This window comes from Podarcis filfolensis (assembly GCF_964270895.1).
Source record: "Podarcis filfolensis genome assembly, chromosome: 6".
In the NCBI taxonomy this organism is placed as follows: Eukaryota; Metazoa; Chordata; class Lepidosauria; order Squamata; family Lacertidae; genus Podarcis; species Podarcis filfolensis.
This window is the reverse complement of record NC_139609.1, coordinates 86,077,970-86,101,720: the sequence shown is the minus strand read 5'-3', so window position 1 is coordinate 86,101,720 and position 23,751 is coordinate 86,077,970. Positions and strand designations below refer to the sequence as shown.

At 45.8% G+C, this 23,751-nt stretch overlaps 1 protein-coding gene across 1 annotated transcript; it reads right to left on the bottom strand.

Annotated features, from left to right (window-relative positions):
• Positions 1-224: 224 nt before the first annotated feature.
• On the bottom strand, positions 225-18,858 carry NPEPL1 (aminopeptidase like 1). The gene is made up of 12 exons (XM_083618802.1): positions 18,551-18,858; positions 12,882-13,067; positions 11,524-11,694; positions 10,397-10,486; positions 9,333-9,414; positions 9,067-9,209; positions 7,172-7,249; positions 5,887-5,987; positions 4,970-5,093; positions 3,303-3,479; positions 2,827-2,937; positions 225-1,344 (listed from the first exon to the last, which is right to left on the bottom strand). Exons 1-12 carry the CDS (start codon positions 18,698-18,700, stop codon positions 1,186-1,188), a joined length of 1,572 nt encoding a protein of 523 aa, XP_083474928.1. The 5' UTR covers positions 18,701-18,858; the 3' UTR covers positions 225-1,185.
• Between the last annotated feature and the right edge of the window lie 4,893 nt (positions 18,859-23,751).

Below are 23,751 nucleotides of genomic sequence, written 5' to 3'. Positions count from 1 at the left end.
GACTTCAAAGAAGTGTGACTAGCCCAAGGTCACCCAGCAGCTGCAGGTGGAGGAGCGGAGACGCGAACCCGGCTCACCAGATTACGAGTCTACCGCTCCTAACCACTACACCACACTGGCATATCCTTTGTCCTGCATATCCTTCTTGCACTCTTTGTGTCACCTACACACATTTGCAGAAAGAAACGGCACAGATACCTCGATTCAATAAGCTTACACTCGCGTTGAGAGTAGGAAGGGTTTTATTCTAGGTTGCCTCCCATTAACACTTTTATTCTAAACGTCAATGAAGTTTGTCAGCAGAAGGGTGTTAAGAACCGTCGTGGAGAAATGCACCGGCCCACTTATAGGGTCGTATCCGTAATGATCAGCGAAAGATGTAACATGCATGAATGGTAGCTTAGGAATATTATTATTATTATTGAAAAGCTGCCTTAGAAAACAAGGCCTCCCTTATGCCGAAATGCTGCTAAGTGAATAATGCAGAGCCTCAAAGTGGCTTAATCCCAGCGGTTGCAATCCTGCAAACTGAAGTGGAGCCTGTTACGCTGTTGGGCATGGCAGCTGCAGTTCCTTCCGGCGCAGCAGTCCTGACCTGGGGGCAAGCAGGATTTCAGGTATGCCTCCCGGCAGGTGAAAAACAAACCAGAGAAAGAGGCCAGGAGGCACAGCAGCTGCTTCATCCCCTGCAGCGTCAGGAGATTTAAAGGGACGCACCTGGTGTTTGACTCCCAAGGTGGTAACCCCTATATTCCTCCAAACCCCACGACACTATTGAATTCTGTAAAGCAGAGGGGTTGAGAAATGAAACCTGCAGAACTAACTCGGAAGGCTCTATCGGCATCAAGAGGTGAAGCTGTTGCAGTAATAGGCTCAGGTACTTTTTGAAAGGGACGTGGGGGAACAGACATCCCTGGCCCCTTCTCCATAAAGACTGGAAGCAGCAAAGTCACCAGGTTTGGTAGAAAAACCCCAAGCGCATTAAAAAAACAAAACAAAAAACACCCAACCCAACAGAATACAGCCTTTTGCCAGAGTGAGATGGGAGAATCAAATGTGAGCAACTTGTTTTCGTTTTCTCGGTCATTTCCGACACATGGGTGCTTTCGTGGTTTGGGAAACCCTTCAGTGCAAAGTGAGGTAATTCCTGTGTGCCCTCTCTCCAAAGGGGGAGGAGAGCGGGCATTAAACCAAGCGGCGCCTCTTGGAATCTCTCTCCATATCTTCCAACGGGGAGTCCCCATTGCAGCCCAGCGGAGAAACTATGTTCAGGAGAGGGTCTTCAGAGGCACGGCCAAACAGGGAGAGCAACAAAGCGACGCCGTAGCCTGTGGCTCGTTCACCCTAGGAGCAAAAGCAGAGAGAGGCGAGTCTCAGCACTGAATGCGGGAGAAACACTGAAGGCAAATGCTTGGAATGCTGCCTGTGAGGGCTTGTGTGCTGTTTAGGTGAAATAAAAATAATAATAAGCTGAATGGAAAGAGGTACACAAATTAAGTCATGCTGCAGCATCCTAAGGCTATAATCCTATACAGTGGTACCTCTGGATACAAACGGGATCCGTTCCGGAGCCCCGTTCGCATCTAGAAGCAAACGTAACTAGCGATGGCACATCTGCGCACGCATGTGTCGCTTTTCGCCGCTTCTGCGCATGACGTCATTTTGAGCATCTGCACATGCGCAAGCGGCAAAACCCGGAAGTAACGCGCTCCATTACTTCTGGGTTGCCGCGGAGTGCAACTCGAAGGCGCTCAACCCAAAATGCATTCAACCCGCGGTATGACTGTACCTAATAACTAGGAATAAGACCCACTGAACTCAATAGGACATACTGTGTATTTATAATTTGCTAGAAGTTGCCCAGAGTGGCTGGGGCAACCCAGTCAGATGGGAACAACAACAACGTATATACAGGGATCCTCTATCAAACAAGTTGCGTTTTAATGCATCTATCGCCAATGCTTTTACTAGTATATTCTGCTATTTACATAAAGCTAAGAAATGAAGAGGGAAAAAATCCAACACACCATGGGCAGTAATCCAACAAAGTGCTGCAAGCACAAGGACTTTTGGGTGCACAATGGAATTCCCCCTCCTCCTCCCCCCACGTGCCCCCCAAACTGTTCTAGGTCCCCCCCCAACCCCCAGAGCAGATGTGGAGAAGGGGGTGTGCAGCGAAAGGAGAAGGGACATTCTGTTTTGCAACAACACTTTACGGTGGTGGAAGTACTTCACTGGATACTGCTTTGTAGTTACATTGCCTGAATTCCACAACCTGTTTAAATCACACAAAACCTGCATGTATCTGCTGCTTTTGTTTCACTGATTTTGATGCTCCCAGGAAAGAGCAAGGATCTCCCGGGTGTCCAGTGGCCTCTCTTGATCTCTAGAATTTGTACTAATGCTGCGATTTGGTGTATTACACTTAGGGAAGTTAAGTCCCATTGAACTCAGTGGGACTTCTGACCAAATATTTGCAAGACTTGACTTTCAAACCTTTCCTTTGACTTCTGAGGTTTCACCAGGCAGTATCTACCCATTTTCAACCTCCTCTATAAAGGCTAGCCATTTGCTTTGAAAAAGATCTAAGATTTTCAAAACGTTGTTTTTTATTTTATTTTCTATTTTTTAGCTTGTGCATAACTGGCTTATTATTGCACTGCAGAAGACAAGATCCCACTCCACAAAGACTCAAAACTTTCATTTTACTTATTTAAAACATTTCTGAATCACTGGCAATGTTGGCTCCATTTAATTTTGCATGGCTGCGGTGAGGATATACCGGCCTTTGACTTAAGAGAATGGAATCAATCATACGCAACTCACTGCATGGACCGGGGCAGCAATGTCTATGTGGACCCAGACACCAGGCCAGTCAAACCCAATGTGTGAAGCAATGAAGAGTCCAGCGCAAGAGCTTGGGGAGTTATCTCGGTCCTGGAGAATACAGCAGAAAAGAGGCTGGATTTAGTAAGAAGCATTTTCAGAAACCTCAGTCTACAGACAATGATGCTCAATTGCATTTCTAGAGAAGGTAGGCAGAGGCAAAGCAGTTCTACATAGCAGCACTTTTGATCTGATGGTGTTGATGATAAAATAATAATAATAAAAAAATAATAATACCCTGCCCATCTGGCTGGGTTTCCCCAGCAACTCTGGGCGGCTACCAACAGAACACTAAAAACAGAATAAAACTTCAAACATTAAAAACTTCCCTAAACAGTGCAGAAAGTGCCTCACAGGCATCGTACTCAGCGTAGGCATAAAATAGTAACCGATAATAGTAAATCTGATAAACCTACTGCCACAGAGTTCTTCATGTCAGCCACAGCAGAGGTAAATTCACTAAAATGGAGCTCAGGGCAATAGACAAGAGGGTGAACCAGATCTCCACAGTTTCTGCCCGCCTTGACACAGGCTCTTTCCCACTCTTCGTTGTTGGTGAGGACAGCAGCGTGGTATTTCCCTGTGGCAATTCCCTGAAAGGTGACAAGAAGGAGAACGTGAAACCCAAGAAGAGGCAGGCCATCTCTGCCTATATTCTGAGGTGCTACACAGTAGATGGGACTCATGGATTGCTTCTGCGATGCAATCTCCTGATGCCATGGGCTGGCTGGAGGAATGCCTAGAAGCATCTGTGAGGGAAGTGGTGGTTGTGAGAAGACGACGAGTGGTCAGAGGGAGAAGAATGGGAAGAGGAAGCATGGGAAGCTGAAGAGGGAGCAGGGTTTACTGAGCAGGGAAAGTCTGTGGCAGAGAGGTGGAAAGCAGGCCAAGAGGAGGCCAAGAGGCAGAGACGAGTCAGGCTGGTGAAAAAACCAAGCTGTCTCCTCATCCTGCAGCGACAAGCTCCCCTCTGATCTGGTCTCCCAGTACCAGAAGAGGTATGAAGAGGGAGGTGCAAAGGCCGGACGGCGGAGTCTCAGGTTGCTTGGGAAGGACCCAAGGGAGGAGGAGACTTAGGCAGCTGTGGGAAGATGGGGACCTTTGATCCCCACAACTGCCTCAAAAGGGCAAGACCTACTGAGAAAAGAGCTGTTGTGCTTCTTAGGCCTGGCACTCCTGAGCAGACCTTGTTTCTTCTAATAAAGAGTTGGCTTCACTTATTCCATGGGATTTATTGCTGACACCTGCTCCTGTTGCCCAAATGACAAAGACTGGTGTACTACAAGCCATTTCCTCCTCTGCTTGGTAGCAGATGCTTTGGGCAGCAGGGAAGGGAAAAATAAATGAGGGAGGGGGGGGAAGGACCACACCAGTAGCAGCTGGTGCCCACTGGGACTTGTAGGGAAGAAGGCAGAGAAGCTGACAGTAGGTGGAGCCAGAGCCAAACAAATCTAATTTTGCCCCATTGTCCTCCCTGCTGAGTTCTAGGAGGGCAACACTGCGACTGAGGAGGAAGCTGAGAGGCAAGTTATACCTCCTGGACTGGTTGCAAGCCAGAAGGCAGGCAGGTGGAGGTTGCCTAAGGGCCGGGAGAGGTTGGTGGGGCAGTGCCACTTTTGCACTGATGGACCAGCCTTCCCCAGACAGCACTCTTAACTTTCTCGTAGCATTCCCTATTTACTCAACTGCCTTCCCTTCCTCCCCTGCTGCTGCTCCTCAGCCAACAAGGACGGCTGAGTTATCCCAAGCCAAGAAGCAGCGGAAGGAGATAAGCCAAGCCAAGGGGAAGTGGAAGGAGACAACAGAAAGGCATGAATGCTGCGGAGACTTTCCTCCACATGCACCTGCAGCAGTTTTCCTGAAGGTTTTGCACCTGAGAGGGCTGTGAAGACATGTCGCCGTCTCCTTCTGTAAGTGCTGTCTAAAGCAGTGGTTTTCAAACTCCTTCTCCAGGGAACTCTGGGGTCACTCTGAAACTTACCAGACTCTGGTAAGAAGGCACCCAGCATGCCGCCCTGGGGAGAATTGTTCCAAAGCAGGGAGCTATCACAGAGAAAGCCTGTTTTGTTTTCACTCAAAGTACCTGAGCGCCAGTGAGAGTAGCCATATCCAAAATAATGTCGGCACAAAGGTCTTTGCAAGCGTAGGCAACTCCATCAGCGAGCACCAGCCTGCCCTCGGCATCAGTGTTGTTGATTTCCACAGTTCTGGAGAAAGAGTGGAGTAATAATAATAATAATAATAATAATAATAATAATAATAATAATGTGACAATGTTTAAGTGTTATCTATTCATTTAATCTAGTTAGGTAATCGCTATGTGCCTTAACGTAGAAAAGCTAAAACAGCAAGCTAAAACAACAGTAACAAATGTTACAAAAAATACACAAGAAAAACATTAATTCAAGTTTATGAATTAAAATACAGTCATACCTTGGGAGTCAAACGGAATCCGTTCGACTTTCAAAACATTAAAAAAACCAAAGTGTGGCTTCCGATTGGCTGCAGGAAGCTCCTGCAGCCAATCAGAAACTGCAGAAGCCCTGCTTCCAAAAGAACATTCAAAAACTGGAACACTCACTTCCGGGTTTTGATCATTCGGGAGCCAAGGCGTTTGAGATCCAAGGTATGACTGTCTACTGATGGAAATGTCTTCTGCCATACTTCCTCACTCTCATCTATGGCCCCAATGAACTCGCAGATCAGTCCCAATCATAGGGACTAGAAACCTTCCCACAAATGAAAGCGGAGATTCTGAGAAGCTGATTCACGAGTCCCAATATTGCAACCTGTGCTTTTTCTGTACCATCTGCAATTGTGGCCTATACACCTATCCCTGTTCATGCTTAGCAATCTCCCTGAGCCAATGAAATCCTCCAAGGACCAGGTGTGCTGCCCCAGCTGTGCATTTTTTAAAGTTAGAGCAGGAGGAGAATTCCCAAAGTAAGCACTAGGCAGCAGCCAGGTAGGGTAAGAGCGGAGGGAATAAATAAATCTTACTTTCCGGAGTAAAGAACATGGATATCATCCGGCCTTGTTGCATTTGGTCCGACAGAATTCTCAGCCAAGCAAAAAACAGCATGAAGGTTGTCTTTAAAGCCCTATTGCAGTAAGGAGAAAAGAAGAGCTGTAAAATGAAGGGAGAGCCTAACCTGCAAAACAAATGAAAGCTAACAGGAGAGAAACCATGCCACACATTTTTATTTATTGCGAACAAAGTCTCTGATACAGCTCCACGCAAGAAAAATGCCTTTTAAAGCAGCAGCAGCCTTGGGAAATGTTAATTTAGCATTTGAGTGCCTCCCACCAGATTTCTTGGCTGCCCGGCTGCCCCATTAAATGACTGCAGTGAGATGCTTTCAGAACCCTGGATACTCTCCCCGGGTAGAGAAGTCTGCCAGCAAGATTCATAGCACTATAGCGAGAGTGGAATTTCTTTGGTCTTTCTCGTTTTTAAAGAACACCCATCGGTTTGTCACAGTATCCCAAGGTGTGGCGTTTTTATTGTCTCCCCTCCCACCTTCCATGCATATAACTGTGCAATGCCCACAACAGACTGCATTTTGTACAGGGGCCTAGCCTGGCTTTAGGCACGCCTGGTATTTGTTTCTGAGTCCAGGTGAGGAATCTAGGAATGCCAAACCTGGAGAGGGGAGCAGCACCCCACCATCAATTTGTAGTGCCATAACAGAAGGGCAAGCCACCATTCATGGGGAATAAAGGGGAACTTCTGAAAGTCAGATAGTTGTTTATTTCCTTGACATCTGGTGGGAGGGTGTTCCACAGGGCTGGCACGATTACGGAGCAGAGTCTCTGCCTGGTTCCTCGTAACCTGACTTCTCGCAGTGCCAGAAGACCGTTGGAGCTGGATCTCAGGGTATGGGCTGAGCAATGGGGGTGGAGATGCTCCTTCAGGGCTTAGGCAGTTTAGAGTTTTAAAGGTGAATTTAAAAACCAAGCTCCCCATCCCTGGTGCAGACAACACTGAACTAAATGGATATACAGGGCCAAAGGTCAGCCGAGGAATCAGGCTGAGCAGTGACCTTGAGGTGACAATTCAGCAAGTTTCACAGCAATGAAAACTCCAGGCCTGAGGGGGGTTTGTTTGCTGGATGAACTTCAAGGAATACTCTCTCATTCTAGCAGGCATCGCATTCTTGAATCCTCTGAAATAAGGAACGGCCGTGATGTTACGTCACTGGTAGGCCACTGAACCACCAAGGCTCCACTGCATGGCTAAAACAGGCATTACAGCCTTTGATAAAAACTGCTCAGTTTCACTCACTTGTTTTATGGTGGCTTTGAAGGCACCCAAAATAGCAGCAGCTCCACCACAATCTCGCTTCATCCCAGGCATTGTTGTCTAGACAAATGTAAACACAAAGAGATTCATTTATGCAGAAAGCTTTGGTGCTGAAGAAGCCATGCAAGGTGATCACAGCGCAACACTGCAGTGTATCCCTCACGGAGTAAACTCCATTGAGTTCAACAGAACTCCTCTCCGTTAAGTGTGTACTGACTGGATTGCAGGCTTTATCTGTTAAGACACCCTCCCAAGTGAATTTATGCCATAAAGCATATTCATCCTTTGTTTACTCATCCCTCTCCTTCCCCATCTAAATTTAGAATGATTGTAAGCTCTGTGGGGCACAGACCTGCTTCTTCTTGGCTTATTCTACTCTGTGTAGGAGTAACTATGTACCCTGATGGCATTATATAGATAACAAACACTGCCTCGCCTTCAAGGTCCACTCAGCCATTCAGGGAGTGCCCAACTAGTGAAGGGGCTTCTCAGAATGCACTAGGCCAGCCCAACCTTTATTAGTTATTTTGCAAATTCATAAATGGCTGCACAGCCTGAGGCTATCAAAGTGATGCACAAGATAAAAAATGCAATTGCCAAAGGCCCCTCCGGTCCATCACTCTGTTCTCACTGTGGCCAAGAAGGTGCCCCAAAGGGGAAGCACACAAGCAGAACCCAAGTGCAACAGCAACTCTGCCTGTTTGTGATTCTCAGCAACCAGTATTTAGAGGCGCATGGGTAGGCAAACTAAGGCCCGGGGGCTGGATGCGGCCCAATCGCCTTCTTAATCCGGCCCACAGACGGTCCGGGAATCAGCGTTTTTTACATGAGTAGAATGTGTCCTTTTATTTTATTTTATTAAAGAAATATTTATTAAGATTTTACAAAGACAAATATACAAAAACACATAATAAAAAAATAAGTAAACATACAGAAAAAAAAGAAAAATTAAAAACAATTATTTTTCATAACATAAAACTCATTTGCTTGTTTCTTTGACTTCCTCACACCTCCCCTTCTTGTATTCCCATTTAAATAATCAAATCAGCAAATCCTTACCCTCTTTCATTTATCTTATCTCTATAACTTAACATTTTATAACTCAGTATTTTCATCCATTATCAATTCATTTTTGCATATTCTTATTAACTTTGTTGCTAATACCACTTATTTCCAATCCAACGCCATTTTAGTTATTTTTTTACCTATTTATACCCTTCTTCCATATTCTTAAAGCATTACAGCTGGAAACCACTTAATTTCTATCCAACATCATTCTAACATTCATTAATTTTACAATATTTCTGTAGATAGTCTTTAAATTTCTTCCAATCTTCTTCCACCGTCTCATCTCCCTGGTCTCGGGAATGTGTCCTTTTATTTAAAATGCATCTCTGGGTAATTTGTGGGGCCTGCCTGGTGTTTTTACATGAGTAGAATGTGTGCTTTTATTTAAAATGCATCTCTGGGTTATTTGTGGGGCATAGGAATTCGTTCATTTCCCCCCCCCCAAAAAAAATCATAGTCCAGCCCCCCACAAAGTCTGAGGGACAGTGGAACGGCCCCCTGCTGAAAAGCTGACCCCTTGATAGGGTCTTGGACACTGGAGGGAGAACATAGCCATTGTGGCCTGCAGCATCCGTCTGAAGGAGCCCTACCTGAACATGGATGAATGCACAGGTAGAGGGACTCTGCAAGTGTGCAGGCCCCCTTCGGATTGATGGAGACCACACATGCGTCTACAGTCTGGGCTTGTGGCTAGGGAGGCACCTTCACACATACCGAACACACGAGCGGGGCATCGGTACACACTGAATTTTGATGTGTGCGAGTGAGCATGTGCAGCTGCTGTCCTGTCTCCCCATCATCGGACTCACCTTTCCTTTGATGCTGAGTCCTCCAGTGTCGTAAACAATGCCCTTCCCAACCCAGGCGATGGTTTGTGTGGCACCTTCCGGGGTGTGGCTCAGCATGGCTAAAGCCGGTGGGTGCACGGCTGCTTTGCCAACGCCATAAATACCTGGGGACAGAGGTAGAGACAGGAGAGCTGGGAAAATGATCTGAATTACCCATGGGTAATATCTTAATCACATACAAGATTTTACCATATGGGGGAGGGGGAAATCGCTTCAGTTTGACTGACCTCCAAATCCTTTCTCCTTCAATTCTGCATTTCGAATAATGGTTGGAACAATCCCCAGGTCCTTTCCGACTTTTCTGATTTCCTTCAAGTAAGGAAGACACCAGAGTCACATCGCAACACCTTTAAACACTGTGCTTCTTAAACTCAAAAGTCAGAATCCAAGGCCCAAATCCAAGGGACCAGGATGCAACAACCACTCGCCTGGACCCCTTTTTTCCTGCAATGACCTGCCAGGGCACCCAAACCATTGTCAGTGGCTCTCCTCCTGGGGACCAGTGACTGGGGAAAGGGCCTTATTGGTGGTGGGTCCCCATTTATAAAAACCTTGCCCATGCTGTTACTTCACCTAGCACAAACTTTCAAGTCTTTTTGCTGCCAAATGAAGACCTTTTTTTAAAAAAAGAATCTTTCTAGCCTTCGAAATCTTCCAAGTTGCTGTTGATTTGCTTGTAAATTTGCTGGTAAGAATTGTCCCCCTCACCAGCTCCAAGGTTGTGGGGGGTGGGGAGCGAAGCACCAGGGATTTTATGGCAGATGTTCGAGTGAGGCAAAAATTCACATGCCCTGTGAAAATTAATCCAATCTTTACAGGGCGTCTTTCCATCCCCACCAAAACTTGCAAACATTGATGGGTTATATCAGCACAGCACTAAAAAGCGTTCCTGGACATTTTGAATGTCGCTGTCCTCATGTAGTCAGGAATGAGGTAAGGCTCTTCGTTGTTTCTACGTGAAATCTGTCTGAAGATGCCCTTCAAAAGAGGGCCTGTGTGGGACCAATTTCGGGGTGTGTGTGTTGTAACCCTTGCACATTCTTTCCTGGATGTCACCCACCCAAGCCTACAAGCAAAACCTAGATCATTTAGTCCTACTGATTTATGGGCCTCATTAAAGCCACCTGGTTCAAAATGGCAAACCATTCGTCATCAAACGCCAAGCGACAAGTCAGCCACCTCCCTGAGCACCGTGGACAAAATGCAGCTTCGCTACAGTGAAATCCTGGACATAAGCTTCCCAAATTCAGCGGACTGTTCAAGCTGACCCCGTTAAAAGGTTATCACCAACCTCCAGGAAGCTGTCGGTGTTCATTTCATTGCATGGGGTGTCTACGATCCGAGCTGCCAGCCTTATACCTTCCGCAGCACTTTCCAGACACTAGAATTCATACAAGAAAGAAAAGGGGAGCATGTCAAGAGTGTCTATGCATCACAACATTTGGCTTTTCTTTTCTTCTGCATCTGAACTGCTCACAGACTTTCCGGGTGTCAGGAAAATTCAAGTGTCATGGAAGTCTGTAGTGTAGACCAGAGACTGCTTGTGAGGGATTGAGCTTAGCAAATCTAATCACTCACTTCTACACAGGAGAAAGTAGCACCACAAATTCCTATTCATTTTTATCACTGTATTACTGTAAGCAAACCTAGGAGCTTGTAGCTTTCTTTCTTTTAAAGTACATAAAATTTCACCTACATTTCAATTTTAACACACTTTCGTGCCTGCAAATTGCCTGTTGTGTTCTATGAAATCCAGCTAAAGTAAAACCAGCCATGCAACTGGGGGGAAATAAGCCTTTAACATTAACCCAAAGTATGCGGCACTTACATCGCTGTATTATTTTTGTGTCAAAAAGTATAATTTAACTTAAAAACCATTGTAAACTGTAAAAACTGTTAGTAGGATTGGAATAACACTTGTAGTTTAATGGTGAATTTTGGATGTAACAGAGATGTAAAAATGGATCAATATAAAAGATGCAGGAGGAAATGATTAACAATAGGACCCACAAAGGGGAGGAGGGAAGTCCAGAAGATTCTATGGAATCTTGTCTTTATGTTGTATGTTGGATATGTGATTGTAAAATTGTACAGTGGTACCTCAGGTTAAGTACTTAATTCATTCCGGAGGTCCATACTTAACCTGAAACTGTTCTTAACCTGAAGCACCACTTTAACTAATGGGGCCTGCTACTGCTGCCGCGCTGCCGGAGTACGATTTCTGTTCTCATCCTGAAGCAAAGTTCATAAGTACTATTTCTGGGTTAGTGGAGTCTGTAACCTGAAGCATATGTAATCTGAAGCGTATGTAACCTGAGGTACCACTGTAATCTGAAAAACCAAATATATATTTTTATTATTATTATTTTTAAAATAAAAGTATCAAACTTCTTCTGATGCAACAAACCAGCAGCTTACTTTAAGCGTCTCCACCTCCACAGGGCCATTGTTCTGCCCAACCAGGAAAAATTCCACTACCACACTTTTCTTCTCTGTGCGTCTAGAGGCACTGGATCGCTGTGTGAAGAGCGGGAAAGCTCTTGCTATAGCACAGGCTGAGGCAAAGACCTCCGAGCGCTCGCAGACCATCTGAAAGGGAAACAGAAAATCAAATGCGTGCCAGAAACCTGAGAAGGGGCTGAGGGCTGAAAGAATATATCAGGCATAGGCAAACTCAGCCCTCCAGATGTTCTGGGACTACAATTCCCATCAACCCTGACCACTGGTCCCGTTAGCTAGGGATGATGGGAGTTGTAGTCCCTAAACATCTGGAGGGCCGAGTTTGCCTTTGCCTGGAATATATGGAGCTCAGCACAGATATAGGGAGCTCAGATATCTGTCCACACTTCTGAGGGGGAGGCAGCTTCTCCGATAACCTGATGTCAAGCCTCCTAACAGCAGAGGTCTCCAAACGTCTCCTCAGAAGGAAGCCATATTGACTTATGCTGGGCTTGCTTCCAATTAAATGGGTGTGACATAGCACGGGAACCTGTGAAACTCCAGATGTTGTGAAGCTACAATCCCCTGACCATTGCCTTTGCCTTTGCTGAGGCTGATGGGAGTCCAATGACACCTAAAAGGCTAAAGGTTTTTCCTCCCTAGAATATAGGACTACAGCCTAAGAGTACTAAAAATTACCTGTACAGAGATGCCGGCTTGGAGCTCAGGACATCTTGCCTCCTTTTTTAGAAATTAAACATTGGTGGGAGACTTTAAACTCAGAAGTAATTTTATTGATTGGTTTGTTTTATTTTCATTTCATAGAACTTATACACCACTTGATTCCAAAAAAAGATCCCTCAAAGAGATTTAGAAGAAAAAAGTACAACAATAAATTTATAAATATAAACAGCAACCATTTTAGGCACGTCCAATATGTGTGCAACCGAACATGCATGCATTGCACCGAACCCAGAAATGACCCCAAAATGTCACAAAAACCTTACGAGAAGGGGCAGAATGGGGTGTTTGCAGGGTTTTCCAATAGCGTTTCAAATATATGCAATTTCACTTAAACACACGGTGCCTTGGAATGTAACCCCTGCATAAATTAGGAGTTGCCTGTATGAAAAACTAAAAACAATCATTTAAGACCAATGTATACTCAAAGGCATCAACTGCCTCCACAAGAAATGAATCACAAATCTGCAAGTGCAGATCAAGGTGTTTCGAGGTTCTTCCAGGAGCGAACATGACATTTAAATCAGCCCCTTTGCATTTTAAGCGCTTGCAGATATTTTTAAGCCGTTTCCCTTCAGCTGCTCACTTTCACTTACAAGGATGCATCTGTTGGTCCCTCCTGGGAGACAGTTCCGAACGAGGCGTGTGAGGAACTGTGCGGCCGACGGGCTGTTGTGTCTGCTGACCCGGGAAGGTAAAGCAGCTATAGTAGCATAGTTCAGGTAGAGAGGGCAGCTGTCGGTCGGGTTTGGGTTCAGGGTGCTTAGCGCAGCTTGCCATAACTGAGAAAAAGGAAACAATGGGAAAGATTGGAAACCCTTCTTCAGAAGATGCAACACCCGTTAATATTTTTCAGTTGTACCCCTTTAGCCTGGCAAACGACTTACCACGATGGTGAGGGATATGCAGCAACAAGATGCAAAAAAACCCAGACCGCATGGTGACCCAGTGATCACAGTGACCCGGTTCACATCTAACGCTAAGTCCAAACCATGGCTTAGCGCAAACCTGTATTCTCCTGGAGACACTGACCACTTTACTCCTCGGTCCTCCTGCTGCTGCACTGCTGTGAGCTAAGCCATGGTTTGGTTTTGTCCAAACTGTTGCTTAGCACACAACAGCAACAGGTGGTGCAAAGAGTCTGCACGCTCACACATGGGCACTAAACCATGGTCTGGCTTAGTGTTACCTGCGAGCTGACATTTGCTTAAGAGCGTCTCCACCAATACATTAAGAAGGAAAGAGAGCTCGTGGTATTTCAGATTTTTACCATGCTTCTTTCAAAATGGCAAAACAAATAATATTCATTAATAAGGACCTTGTATGGCTGAACAGACAAACAAGGCTGGGCAGACCTGCATTAGGAACCCTGGGCGAGGGTGGTGGTTTGTAGGTAATGGTGGTATACATCTACTAGCCTAGATGGGCCAAAATTTTTCACTCAGGGTGCTTCCAGACTGGTGTTTATTGTGGAATGAGTGCCCCCCCGCATGCATATTTTTCACAGTGCCCACACTATGTCACTGGCATCAAAACATCAGTCTACATATTCCCTGTTTAATCTGGGTTTACCCTCTCCAGGAAAAAATCCAAACACAACAACCACCCCAAACCAACAACGTGTTGACAATGACCCATTTACAATATCAAGCTCCCATGTGAAAGCACCTTCAATATTGTAATATTTATTGTAACTGCCTAGCAACTTTTGCTGGTCTCCTCAAAACAGATCTTCAGTTATGAGCGGATTGCAATTGCTTTGGGGTAGTTGCTACAGTGTGGAGACAAGTAAAATGTGCCTTTCTCCAAATGGACAGGCTGGCTCAATCTTCATAGGTTTATTGTTTCTTCTGTCACAATTTGGACTGTAATCTCCATTTTGGGACAAAGTCCAAGGCAGACCTTACAGCAACAACATCCCACCTAATTTCTGTTCTTGAAAAAGAACACACACCCCTTTGCCACCCCATCTGCTGCTTTGTTTAACATCTTGGCCAATGAAGAGTTCTGGATAACTTGAAAACTGACTCAGTATTTTGTGGCAATTTGGCTGATCCTGAGAAAGATATTGCCCAACTGTGGATTTCAGCCCATAATCTCTCATTACGGGGAGAGGACAGGAGATTCATTAATCAGCAGCAACAATCTTTCAGCTTGGTCACCCACTCTTTCAAAGGAGCAAACTGCACAAGGTACCAAATTCAATCACTAAATGGCCCTGGTTTGTGCCAAAACCATTTTCATTCCAATATCTTAAACTGGGCTGAAAAGGCAATAGATTTTTTTATTATTATTATAAAAGTGTTGCAGAAGCCCCAGACTGTTGTTTGGCCTTCTTGGTCTAAAGTACAAGGCTGAGTCCAGATAAAAGATCCAAGCTATGGCTATCAGCAGACATTCCCTCCTCTCCACTGTCTACATTTTGGAAGCAAACCAGACGAGGACCTCTTCCGTGGATTTAAACGGCCGAGGGCACTAGAAATGGGAATGGCTTTGGTTTGCACCAAAATGGAAAGTTCAGCAGCTCAATTTTTCAGTATTAGCCAACGTTAGACTTTAATTCCATCGTTTACATAAGGGAGATAGAAGTAAGGCAGGCGTACCTAATAAAATGCAGACATCTGGGAAAGAGTTGCTACCATGGAGGTGTCGTGTTCAGATGAATTCCCCCCTCCAAAATGCATTCAAAGAATATGTGAGGCGAGTCGCTGGGTCACAATGAATAGTCTGCACATTTTCACCTCTACATCAGGTGAGCTGGTCCTACCTTCTGCACATTTGGCACACTGGGATAGCTCAGTCAGTAGAACATGAGACTTAATTGCAAGGTTGTGGGTTCGAGTCCCATGTTGGGCAAGAGATTCCTGCATTGCAGAGCGTGGGCTGAGATGACCCTCGTGGTCCCAACTCGACAACGCTATGATTCTATGATAGGCACGTGCCAATCAAGGTGTGTAGAACTCAACAACACAAGGGGGATTTGAGCTCTATGCCCATTCGTTGGTACATGCGGAAGGGCCTTAGCTCTGTGTTAGAGCAACTGCTTTGAGTGCAGAAGGCTCCAGACCCAATTTCAGACATCTCCAAGTAGTTATGGGGAAGATGCCCTGCCTGAAATCAGTGTTCGAGATTAGCCAGGCGCATTTTCCACCATTGCTATTTGCAGCCAAGTGAGGATGCCTGGGCACCAGGATGGCGCCTGACATCTCCACCATCTGGAAGGGCAAGCCTAAGGATCAATGGATCTTGACTGTTTTCACACACTAATTCCACATCCTGTAGAATTCTATCAGTTATACTTTAACTGCACAATCAGAATGAATTTCACGAACCAAAATACTTATTTCTATGCGGCCTGAGCAGGAGCAGTGAACAAAGTTGTAGTTAATTGTTGTAGCTTCTCTTCACTAACTCCACCCCAGTGCCCTGCTCACAGTTGTGAAGAATACTCTTTGTTATGAATGGTCCTTGTCACCATTAAGGAAAAGAGGTCGGAATAGGCCAATATTTATGTGGACTGTCCCTGGATCAAGTGACTTTTCTTCTTTAAGTTCTCAAAGTTCTTAACCTAGCTCAAGGTAGTCACCTGAACTAGCTCGTTGTTTAACTGAGAATCAATCAGTCCGTCCATCACTTGAAAAATATAACCTTTGAGCCATCTTGTCCCCAAAATGGCAACTAGACAGTTTTGGCGACTGTAACTTTGGTTTAAGGAGCCATTTGGTGCCTAGCTTATATATCTGAGTTTCTAACACTGCCTGGAGAGCTGCTGCAGAAGTCAGTGTAAATAATACTGAGCTAGGCCGAAGCCTCTTCCCAGGTATGCCAGATACACCAATGTGTGGTGTATTGGGGGGGGGGAGGAATGTGGCCAAAAGGTGTACCAGCCACAGGGTACAAAAAAGGGCAAGCAAGGCAAATTAAGATGCCTTATCTGCCCATATAGCTTTAAATTTCCTGATGCAGCAGGAAGGAGATCCGAATCCGCAAAAGTTTGTGTCATAATAAAGGAATGGGGAGACTGCTGCCGCTCCAGCTGTTGTTGCTGTATGTCTCCCATTATCCCTCACTGGTAGCCATGCTGGCTGGGATTACTGGGAGAAAGCCCAACAACAGCTGGGGGACGACGACGCTTTAAGCACCTACTGTTTCCCATCTTTGCTAAACATGTCAAAGAAAACAGGTAACAAGCCTCGCACATATGCATCAAAGAAAAAGGAGCAAAAAGCAAAGTGAAATAAGAGTTACGAAAATCTCACATAATGGGGACGTGGAGTCTCTAAATAACAAAGTCAAACCAATGCCCGATAAATCTGTCTGGTTTTTGTTGACCTCGAAGCGCACAGAAGCCTCCAGCCAGCTTCTCAACCCCCGCAACTAATTGCTCAAATTCTGTCAAGTGACCTTAAGGCCTGTGTTTTGATTTCCCGGACAGTTAATAAATCAACAAATCTGGGACCCACGCAGACAATAGTTACCGGTAAGCCTTGCAAAGTATATTTAAATTGCTGCTGTGCTGAGTTGATATAATGCACAGATTTTTTTTTTTAAAAGTCTCCATCCTCTCTCCAACTTCTGTTGCCCATGCTTGTTGCAAAAAGCCAGAATGGAAGTTAAAGGGGATTAAAGAAGACCCTTGAGTATTTCCCAAACTTTTAGGGGTTTTAATGGGCCACAAGTCTTTCTGAGTTTTGGGGGAGAGGCGGGTTCTATTTTGCCCAGTATTGTCTGCACTGACTGGGTGCATTCCCAGCTGTACCTGGAGAGGGCAGGGATTGAAGCTGGGGCGTTCTGCATGCAAAGCAGATCTCCACAACTGAGCTGTGGCTCAAAAGTTAGCACAGCTGTCTGCATTTGTCCTTAGGCAATCACTGAAGCCCTCTTTTAAGGGAATATCTTCTGTTTTTGCTCTCCTATGCTGTGTAGAACAGCTTCCATTGATCTAAACTCCGCTCATCTGAATTCCATGCTGTGTTACACTTACTCCCCCCTTAAGTGAACCTAGAACAGGCAAGTACTGGGCGGCACTTTCCTAAATATATAAATATGCACCAAATCCAAGCATTTGTAACACAGCTGGTTTTTAAAAGCAAAACTCAAAATCAACTAGTTTGGGTAGGTTAACCATCTAGGCGAAAAAGGAAAAACTAAAAACTTAAAAGGGTTTGAAGCTGTGATCCTAGGCATACTTACCTGGGAGTAAGTGAACTTAAAAAGGGATTTGCCTCTAAGCAAGAGAGGGCTAAGGGACGCGGGTGGCGCTGTGGGTTAAACCACAGAGCCTAGGGCTTGCCAGATCGGCGGTTAGAATCCCCGCAACAGGGTGAGCTCCCGTTGCTCGGTCCCTGCTCCTGGCAACCTAGCATTTCGAAAGCACGTCAAAGTGCAAGTAGATAAATAGGTACCGCTCTAGCGGGAAGTTAAACGGCGTTTCCGTGCGCTGCTCTGGTTTGCCAGAAGGGGCTTAGTCATGCTGGCCACATGACCCAGAAGCTCCCTCGGCCAATAAAGCGAGATGAGCGCTGCAACCCCAGAGTCAGCCACGACTGGACCTAATGGTCAGGGGGTCCCTTTACCTTTAAGAGAGGGCTACAATTCTACCATCTGAAAGAAGGTCCCCTTGGACTCAGTAAGGCTTACTTTGAAGAAACACGGGCAGGGCTGTACAGCTGTCTACTGAGAATAAACTTAACTTGCAAACTGCAAATAAATCAAGGAGGGAGACCAGTTCGAGATGAGAGCACGTGCATTTTTGCTTCCTGGGGGGGGGGGGGGGGAGCAATTTTTTCCCCTCCCCTTCGTGGGAATCTCATGGGAGCAACTCATTTGGGGAGGACAGAGCACTCAGCAGCTTAACAGATAGGGAAAAAATTACCTGGGGCGGAGCTTCAGCACGTGGGAATGAAAGGATGAGAGGTGGCTCTTTTGTAAAATAATAATAATAATAATAATAATAATAATAATTGCAAGTTCTGTCCTCCCTCACCCCCCCTATCTATCTAACCGACAGGAGAAATATGGTAAATCCAGCCCACCCCCACCGCTGCTGGCGGCGCTCTCTCCAGCCCAGCCCAGGCCTGGGGGAAGAGAGAGGAAGCGTTTCCCGAGGCACCCGGGCAAGAGGAAGAGGAAAAGGAGATTTCTATTAATTATCAGGAGAGCTTTAGTTTGGGGTGGGGACCCCGACGAAACAGGGTTGGGGGAGCTCCCTGCAGCAGCCTCTCCCCCCTGCCCCGCGCCGCGGGAGAGCCCGGCGCGCCTTTACCTCCTCGGTGACCCTGGGCTGCAGCTTCCCCCGCAGCTGGGCCCAGGGCAGGCGGTGCAGGTTCTGCAGCTGGCCCAGCACGAGCAAAGGGCGGCTCTGCGGGTCCGCCTCGCCGGCGCTGGCCTGGAACTCCAGCTGCACGTTCGCCATCTTCCTGCCCGCAGCGGAGGAGGAGGAGGAGGAGGCGGAGGCAGCGTCTCGGCTCTCGCTCCGGCTCCTCCCCGGCGAAGGCAGCGCGCCCGCCTCCTCCGGCCGGGCAGGGAACGGCAGCGTCGGCGCGTCGAGCCTCCATGGACCAGGGCACGCTACCCGCGAATAGCGCTTGTTGTTAGAGGGGGAAAGCGCCCTCCGGTCAAGTATCAAGGAGGTGAAAGGAACACGCAACTTTTGGAAGACATCTGAAGGCGGCCCTGTATCGGGAAGGGTATTTGTTTTAAAAAAATGTTTAATAATAATAAATTTTTATTTATACCCCGCCCTTCCCGGTTCAGAAAACCGGGCTCAGGGCGGCTAACAACAAATTTAAAACACTTAACTGATGCAACAAAAAACCCCAGCATAAAATACAGTATAAAACGTGAATAACAATAAATTCAGAATTCAAAAATCAAGTTAGGGGGGAAATCCATCCAATAAACATAAGATCATCACCAGGGCTTGACGTTTTATTATGTTTTTATATGTGCTGGATGAGTGGCTGGGGAAACCCAGCCCGATGGGTGGGGTATAAATAATAAAATTATTATTATTATTAAATCGCCTTGGTGTCTGCTGCCCTCAAGCTTCCTGGGTTTGCTCTGGTTTGCCCACAACTGGCGTGGGACCTTTGGATCATGGAATCGTAGAACGGTATTGCTGGGAGGGACCCTGTGGGTCATCCAGTCCAACCCCCCCCCCCCCAATGTAGGAATTGCAACACGCAGCCTCCATCCAGTTTGAAACCGGGCCAGACCCTGCGTAGCTTTGGAAGTGTGCTAGCAGGTCTCTTGCTTGCATGGTGGACACCCAAGAAAGAGCATAGGCAAAGCCTGCTTAGTCCAGCATCCTGTTCTCACAGTGGCCAGTCAGATGCCTGTGGGAAACCAGGGAGCAGAACATGAGTGCAAGAGCAGCTCTCCCCTCTGGTGGTTTCAAGCAAATGGTTAGAAGTGTTGTTGGAGGCCAAGCATAGACATGCCTGGTCAGTCTCCACCAAAAGCCTTATCCGTGAATTTGTCCAATCCTCTTTTAAAGCCACCTAAGTTGGTGGCCATCACCCCCTCCTGAAGGAGCACTGTTAGACTATGCACTGCATAAAGAAGCACTTTCTTTTACAGTGGTACCTCTGGTTATGTACTTAATTTGTTCCGGAGGTCCGTTCTTAAGCTGAAACTGTTCTTAACCTGGAGCACCACTTTAGCTAATGGGGCCTCCTGCTGCTGCTGTGCCACCGGAGCACGATTTCTGTTCTCATCCTGAAACAAAGTTCTTAACCCGAGGTACTATTTCTGGGTTAGCGGAGTCTGTAACCTGAAGCGTCTGTAACCTGAGGTACCACTGTATCTGACCATTTATCTGACCTGAACCTTCCACCATTCAGCTTCCTCAGATGTTCATGAGTTCTAGTGTTACGAAAGAGGGAGGAAAGCATTCTTCTGTCCGCTTTCTCCAATGTGAGGAGCTGTTGAGGGCCTTGCATCATTGCCAGGGGCAGAGGTTTCTCGCAAGAACTGCTTTGCTGTAGTGGACTCAGAGGCCCAATTAGTTCATTCGGAGGCCTCTGCAAAGCTAATGATCGGGGCATGAAGGTGGCAGACACACCCACCCACTCCTCATGCGTTCAGGGTTTTGTTAACCCTACCCTCAATTAGCTGTGCTTTTCCTTTTGCAAAAATGTTAATAAGGAAACATGCAGGCAGCAGTCCACTCAATTACTAGATTTACATTTTTGTCCCAGTCTTCCTCCAAGCTAAGGGCACACACCCTTTTTAATCCACGTGACAAGCATTGAAGGTAGGCTGTTGTTGTTTAGTTGTTTAGTCGTGTCCGACTCTTCGTGACCCCATGGACCAGAGCACGCCAGGCACTCCTGTCTTCCACTGCCTCCCACAGTTTGGTCAAACTCATGCTGGTAGCTTCGAGAACACTGTCCAACCATCTCATCCTCCGTCGTCTCCTTCTCCTTGTGCCCTCCATCTTTCCCAACATCAGGGTCTTTTCCAGGGAGTCTTCTCTTCTCATGAGGTGGCCAAAATATTGGAGCCTCAGCTTCACGATCTGTCCTTCCAGTGAGCACTCAGGGCTGATTTCCTTAAGAATGGAGAGGTCTGATCTTCTTGCAGTCCATGGGACTCTCAAGAGTCTCCTCCAGCACCATAATTCAAAAGCATCAATTCTTCGGCGTAAGGTAGGCTAACCTGAGCTTTATGGCTGAGTGAAGCTGGATGTCCCTGGTCTAATGCCCACCCTATCTTGTTCCAGAGACCAGTGCTTTGGTCAAGAGAGAGTAAAGGCACTAGGATAACTGACCATTCACTTAGGTCAGGCTTCCTCAACCTCGGCCCTCCAGATGCTTTGACTACAATTCCCATCATCCCTGACCACTGGTCCTGCTAGCTAAGGATCATGGGAGTTGTAGGCCAAAAACATCTGGAGGGCCGAGGTTGAGGAAGTCTGACTTAGGTTCTAGTAATTGAATGAATTATTTTGCTGCATTGACTTCTTAAGATTTCTCCTCTAACCACTGCACCGCTCTGCACCACTAAATACAAGATGCAGTCAACTTCTTTCTGTGTGCTATATAGGGTATATTCCTTCCTTCACTTTTTTTTTCCTACGTGGAAAGGAGAAAGAGCAGTCGTCTGTCTCACGAGACAGCATGGATAGGAGGCTACAAAGATGTCATGAGGACTACAAGTTAAATCGCCTGAACTTTTTGTAGCTGAGAGATGCATTGTCTCTAGCTGCAGAAGTCGTGTCTGTTTATAGTCAGTCCAGAGTGAAAAGGCATATATGCAAGACATACTAGGGCAGGATGGTGTAAGAACCAGTTCCCCAGGAATCAAGAAAACATCTGAAACTACTGCACTCCTGTTAGACCACAGAGGCTTTGGGCTCACACCTGTTGACAGGAGCAGCTCCATAGTGTTTTCTGCACTGTTAGGAGCAGCAGTTTGGGAGAAAATCCAAACTAGCAAGATGCTAAGTGGCATGATGTTTAAGACAGGCAGAAACCAAGCAGACTGGGGAAAATTTAACGTATGGATCCTTTTAATAAGAAGCTATGCTAGCTTTCTTCATATACAGAAGGTTGATTCAATCTCAGGCACTTCCAACTAAAAAAGAACCCAGTAGTAGGAACGGAGAAAGATCTCTGGCCCCAATATTGGAGAATTGTGAGCCAAAATAGACAACAGCAGGGATAAATGGGCAAAGAATCTGACCTGCTATAAGAGACCTTCCTCTGTTCGAGACGTTTGCGAGCCACTCATCTAAGAGGATTTTCAAGACAATACATCTTGCACACCACACTGGAGATTTGATGGTTTATTCATACATTACAAATTGTTTCACAGAAGTGGAAGAAAATATACTGTACATAGTTGGGCAAGACGTGAGGTCCCTTCTGTTATATATGGCATAGATTCAGGCGGCAGTTACAGTATACGGCCATGACAACAATCAATATTAGCTTCTGCTGGAGTTCGTACACAGCGGGGCATTGAAGAACAGAGTCTTCCCAGTAATGTTGCCGCCTCATTGTTTCTTGTAGGGTGAGCCACAGAACTGAACGTTCACTTTGCATGCAAAGATTGAAATGCAAAAAAGCCTGAGAGTATTCTTAAGTTATATACAGGATTTTGTACAGGCAAGCTTTCTCTCTTTACTGTAAAAGGATCTGGGCAAGCTTTGTACAAAGCACTGGAACCTGTGCTGAGGAATATTTCCTGTACAAGGTTTGTACATAAGCTTCCCTAACACTGGAAAAAAGTTTCGGCCGTGCAGAGCTCTAAGTGTGGTTCTGGGATCAGGATGAAAATGAGAGTGAGGTCACAAGAGAGCTGTGAAAGAAAGTATGCCTGAAACAGATAAAAATGGCCCATATCTGCTCTAAGCTAGGATGCTTTCCCTTAATGTTATGAAAACAAAATTAAACAAGCCTTAAAATGTAAGGGATGCTTCATATACACTGGTCTTCTATAGTATTCTGTGACTATTATTCCTTCGTTAAATAAAGTACCGTATTTTTTGCTCTATAAGACTCACTTTTTCCCTCCTAAAAAGTAAGGGGAAATGTGTGTGCGTCTTATGGAGCGAATGCAGGCTGCGCAGCTATCCCAGAAGCCAGAACAGCAAGAGGGATTGCTGCTTTCGCTGCGCAGCGATCCCTCTTGCTGTTCTGGCTTCTGAGATTCAGAATATTTTTTTTCTTGTTTTCCTCCTCCTAAAACTAGGTGCGTCTTGTGGTCTGGTGCGTCTTATAGAGCAAAAAATACGGTATATGGCAATTCCGTCCTTCACGGAGGCACAAATCTAAGCAAGTTTAAGATGTATAGTTTTTAATATATATATTAAATGCCTGGAAGAACATCCAGCAGAGGTTCTCAAACCTTGCCCTAATAAGCACCAGTAAATGGGGCTTTTCCCATTTTATCCTCTCTCAATGTTAAAAAGAGGCAGACCCAGCAGATGACATTTATTTAGGTTGAAAACTGATGTAACATTGTAAACATGGCAGATGTAATTTGAAATCACTTGCTCTGCCCTAAGAGCACATTTTCCTCCCTGCAACCTCTTAAAAATTATACCATGAAAAGACCAGTTGTGATGGGCATCTATTGGCCAGCATTTATTACATCAACAACATATCATCTCTCTGAAACTTCAGAGCAATTTTGAAATCATTTAATGATTAGGGAATATGTGATCCTGACCTCACCATTTTTAGATATAAAAACTGTATAGTTTCTTCTTCTTCAAAGAACAATATTGTTCAAGCATAGCCAAGAAGGAGATACATGAAACGTTGCAGAAGTTTAGAGAAAACATCCTATAAAAGTTTATGATGTCCCCTTAACTGTACAAAGGTCCACAAAAAAGAGGCACAGCCACAATCAGGCATGACAATCACTGTCAAATCTCTGCCAATTCATTTGTTAATCTTAGACTTCACTGTTGTCTCCCTGGTCTTTTCCACCCATCCACTGTGAACTATAAGCCTA

What these genes read in the sequence shown, in the direction of transcription:
- NPEPL1 (XM_083618802.1), bottom strand. Translation starts at nt 18,700, where the DNA reads ATGGCGAACGTGCAGCTGGAGTTCCAGGCCAGCGCCGGCGAGGCGGAC. An exon ending in ACATGAAGAACTCTGTGGCA is followed by an intron (nt 2,938 to 3,302) that starts GTAGGTTTATCA and finishes TGTATTCTCCAG; the next exon opens with GACCGAGATAACTCCCCAAG. An exon ending in TTGCTGCCCCGGTCCATGCA is followed by an intron (nt 1,345 to 2,826) that starts GTGAGTTGCGTA and finishes TTTTGCTCCTAG; the next exon opens with GGTGAACGAGCCACAGGCTA.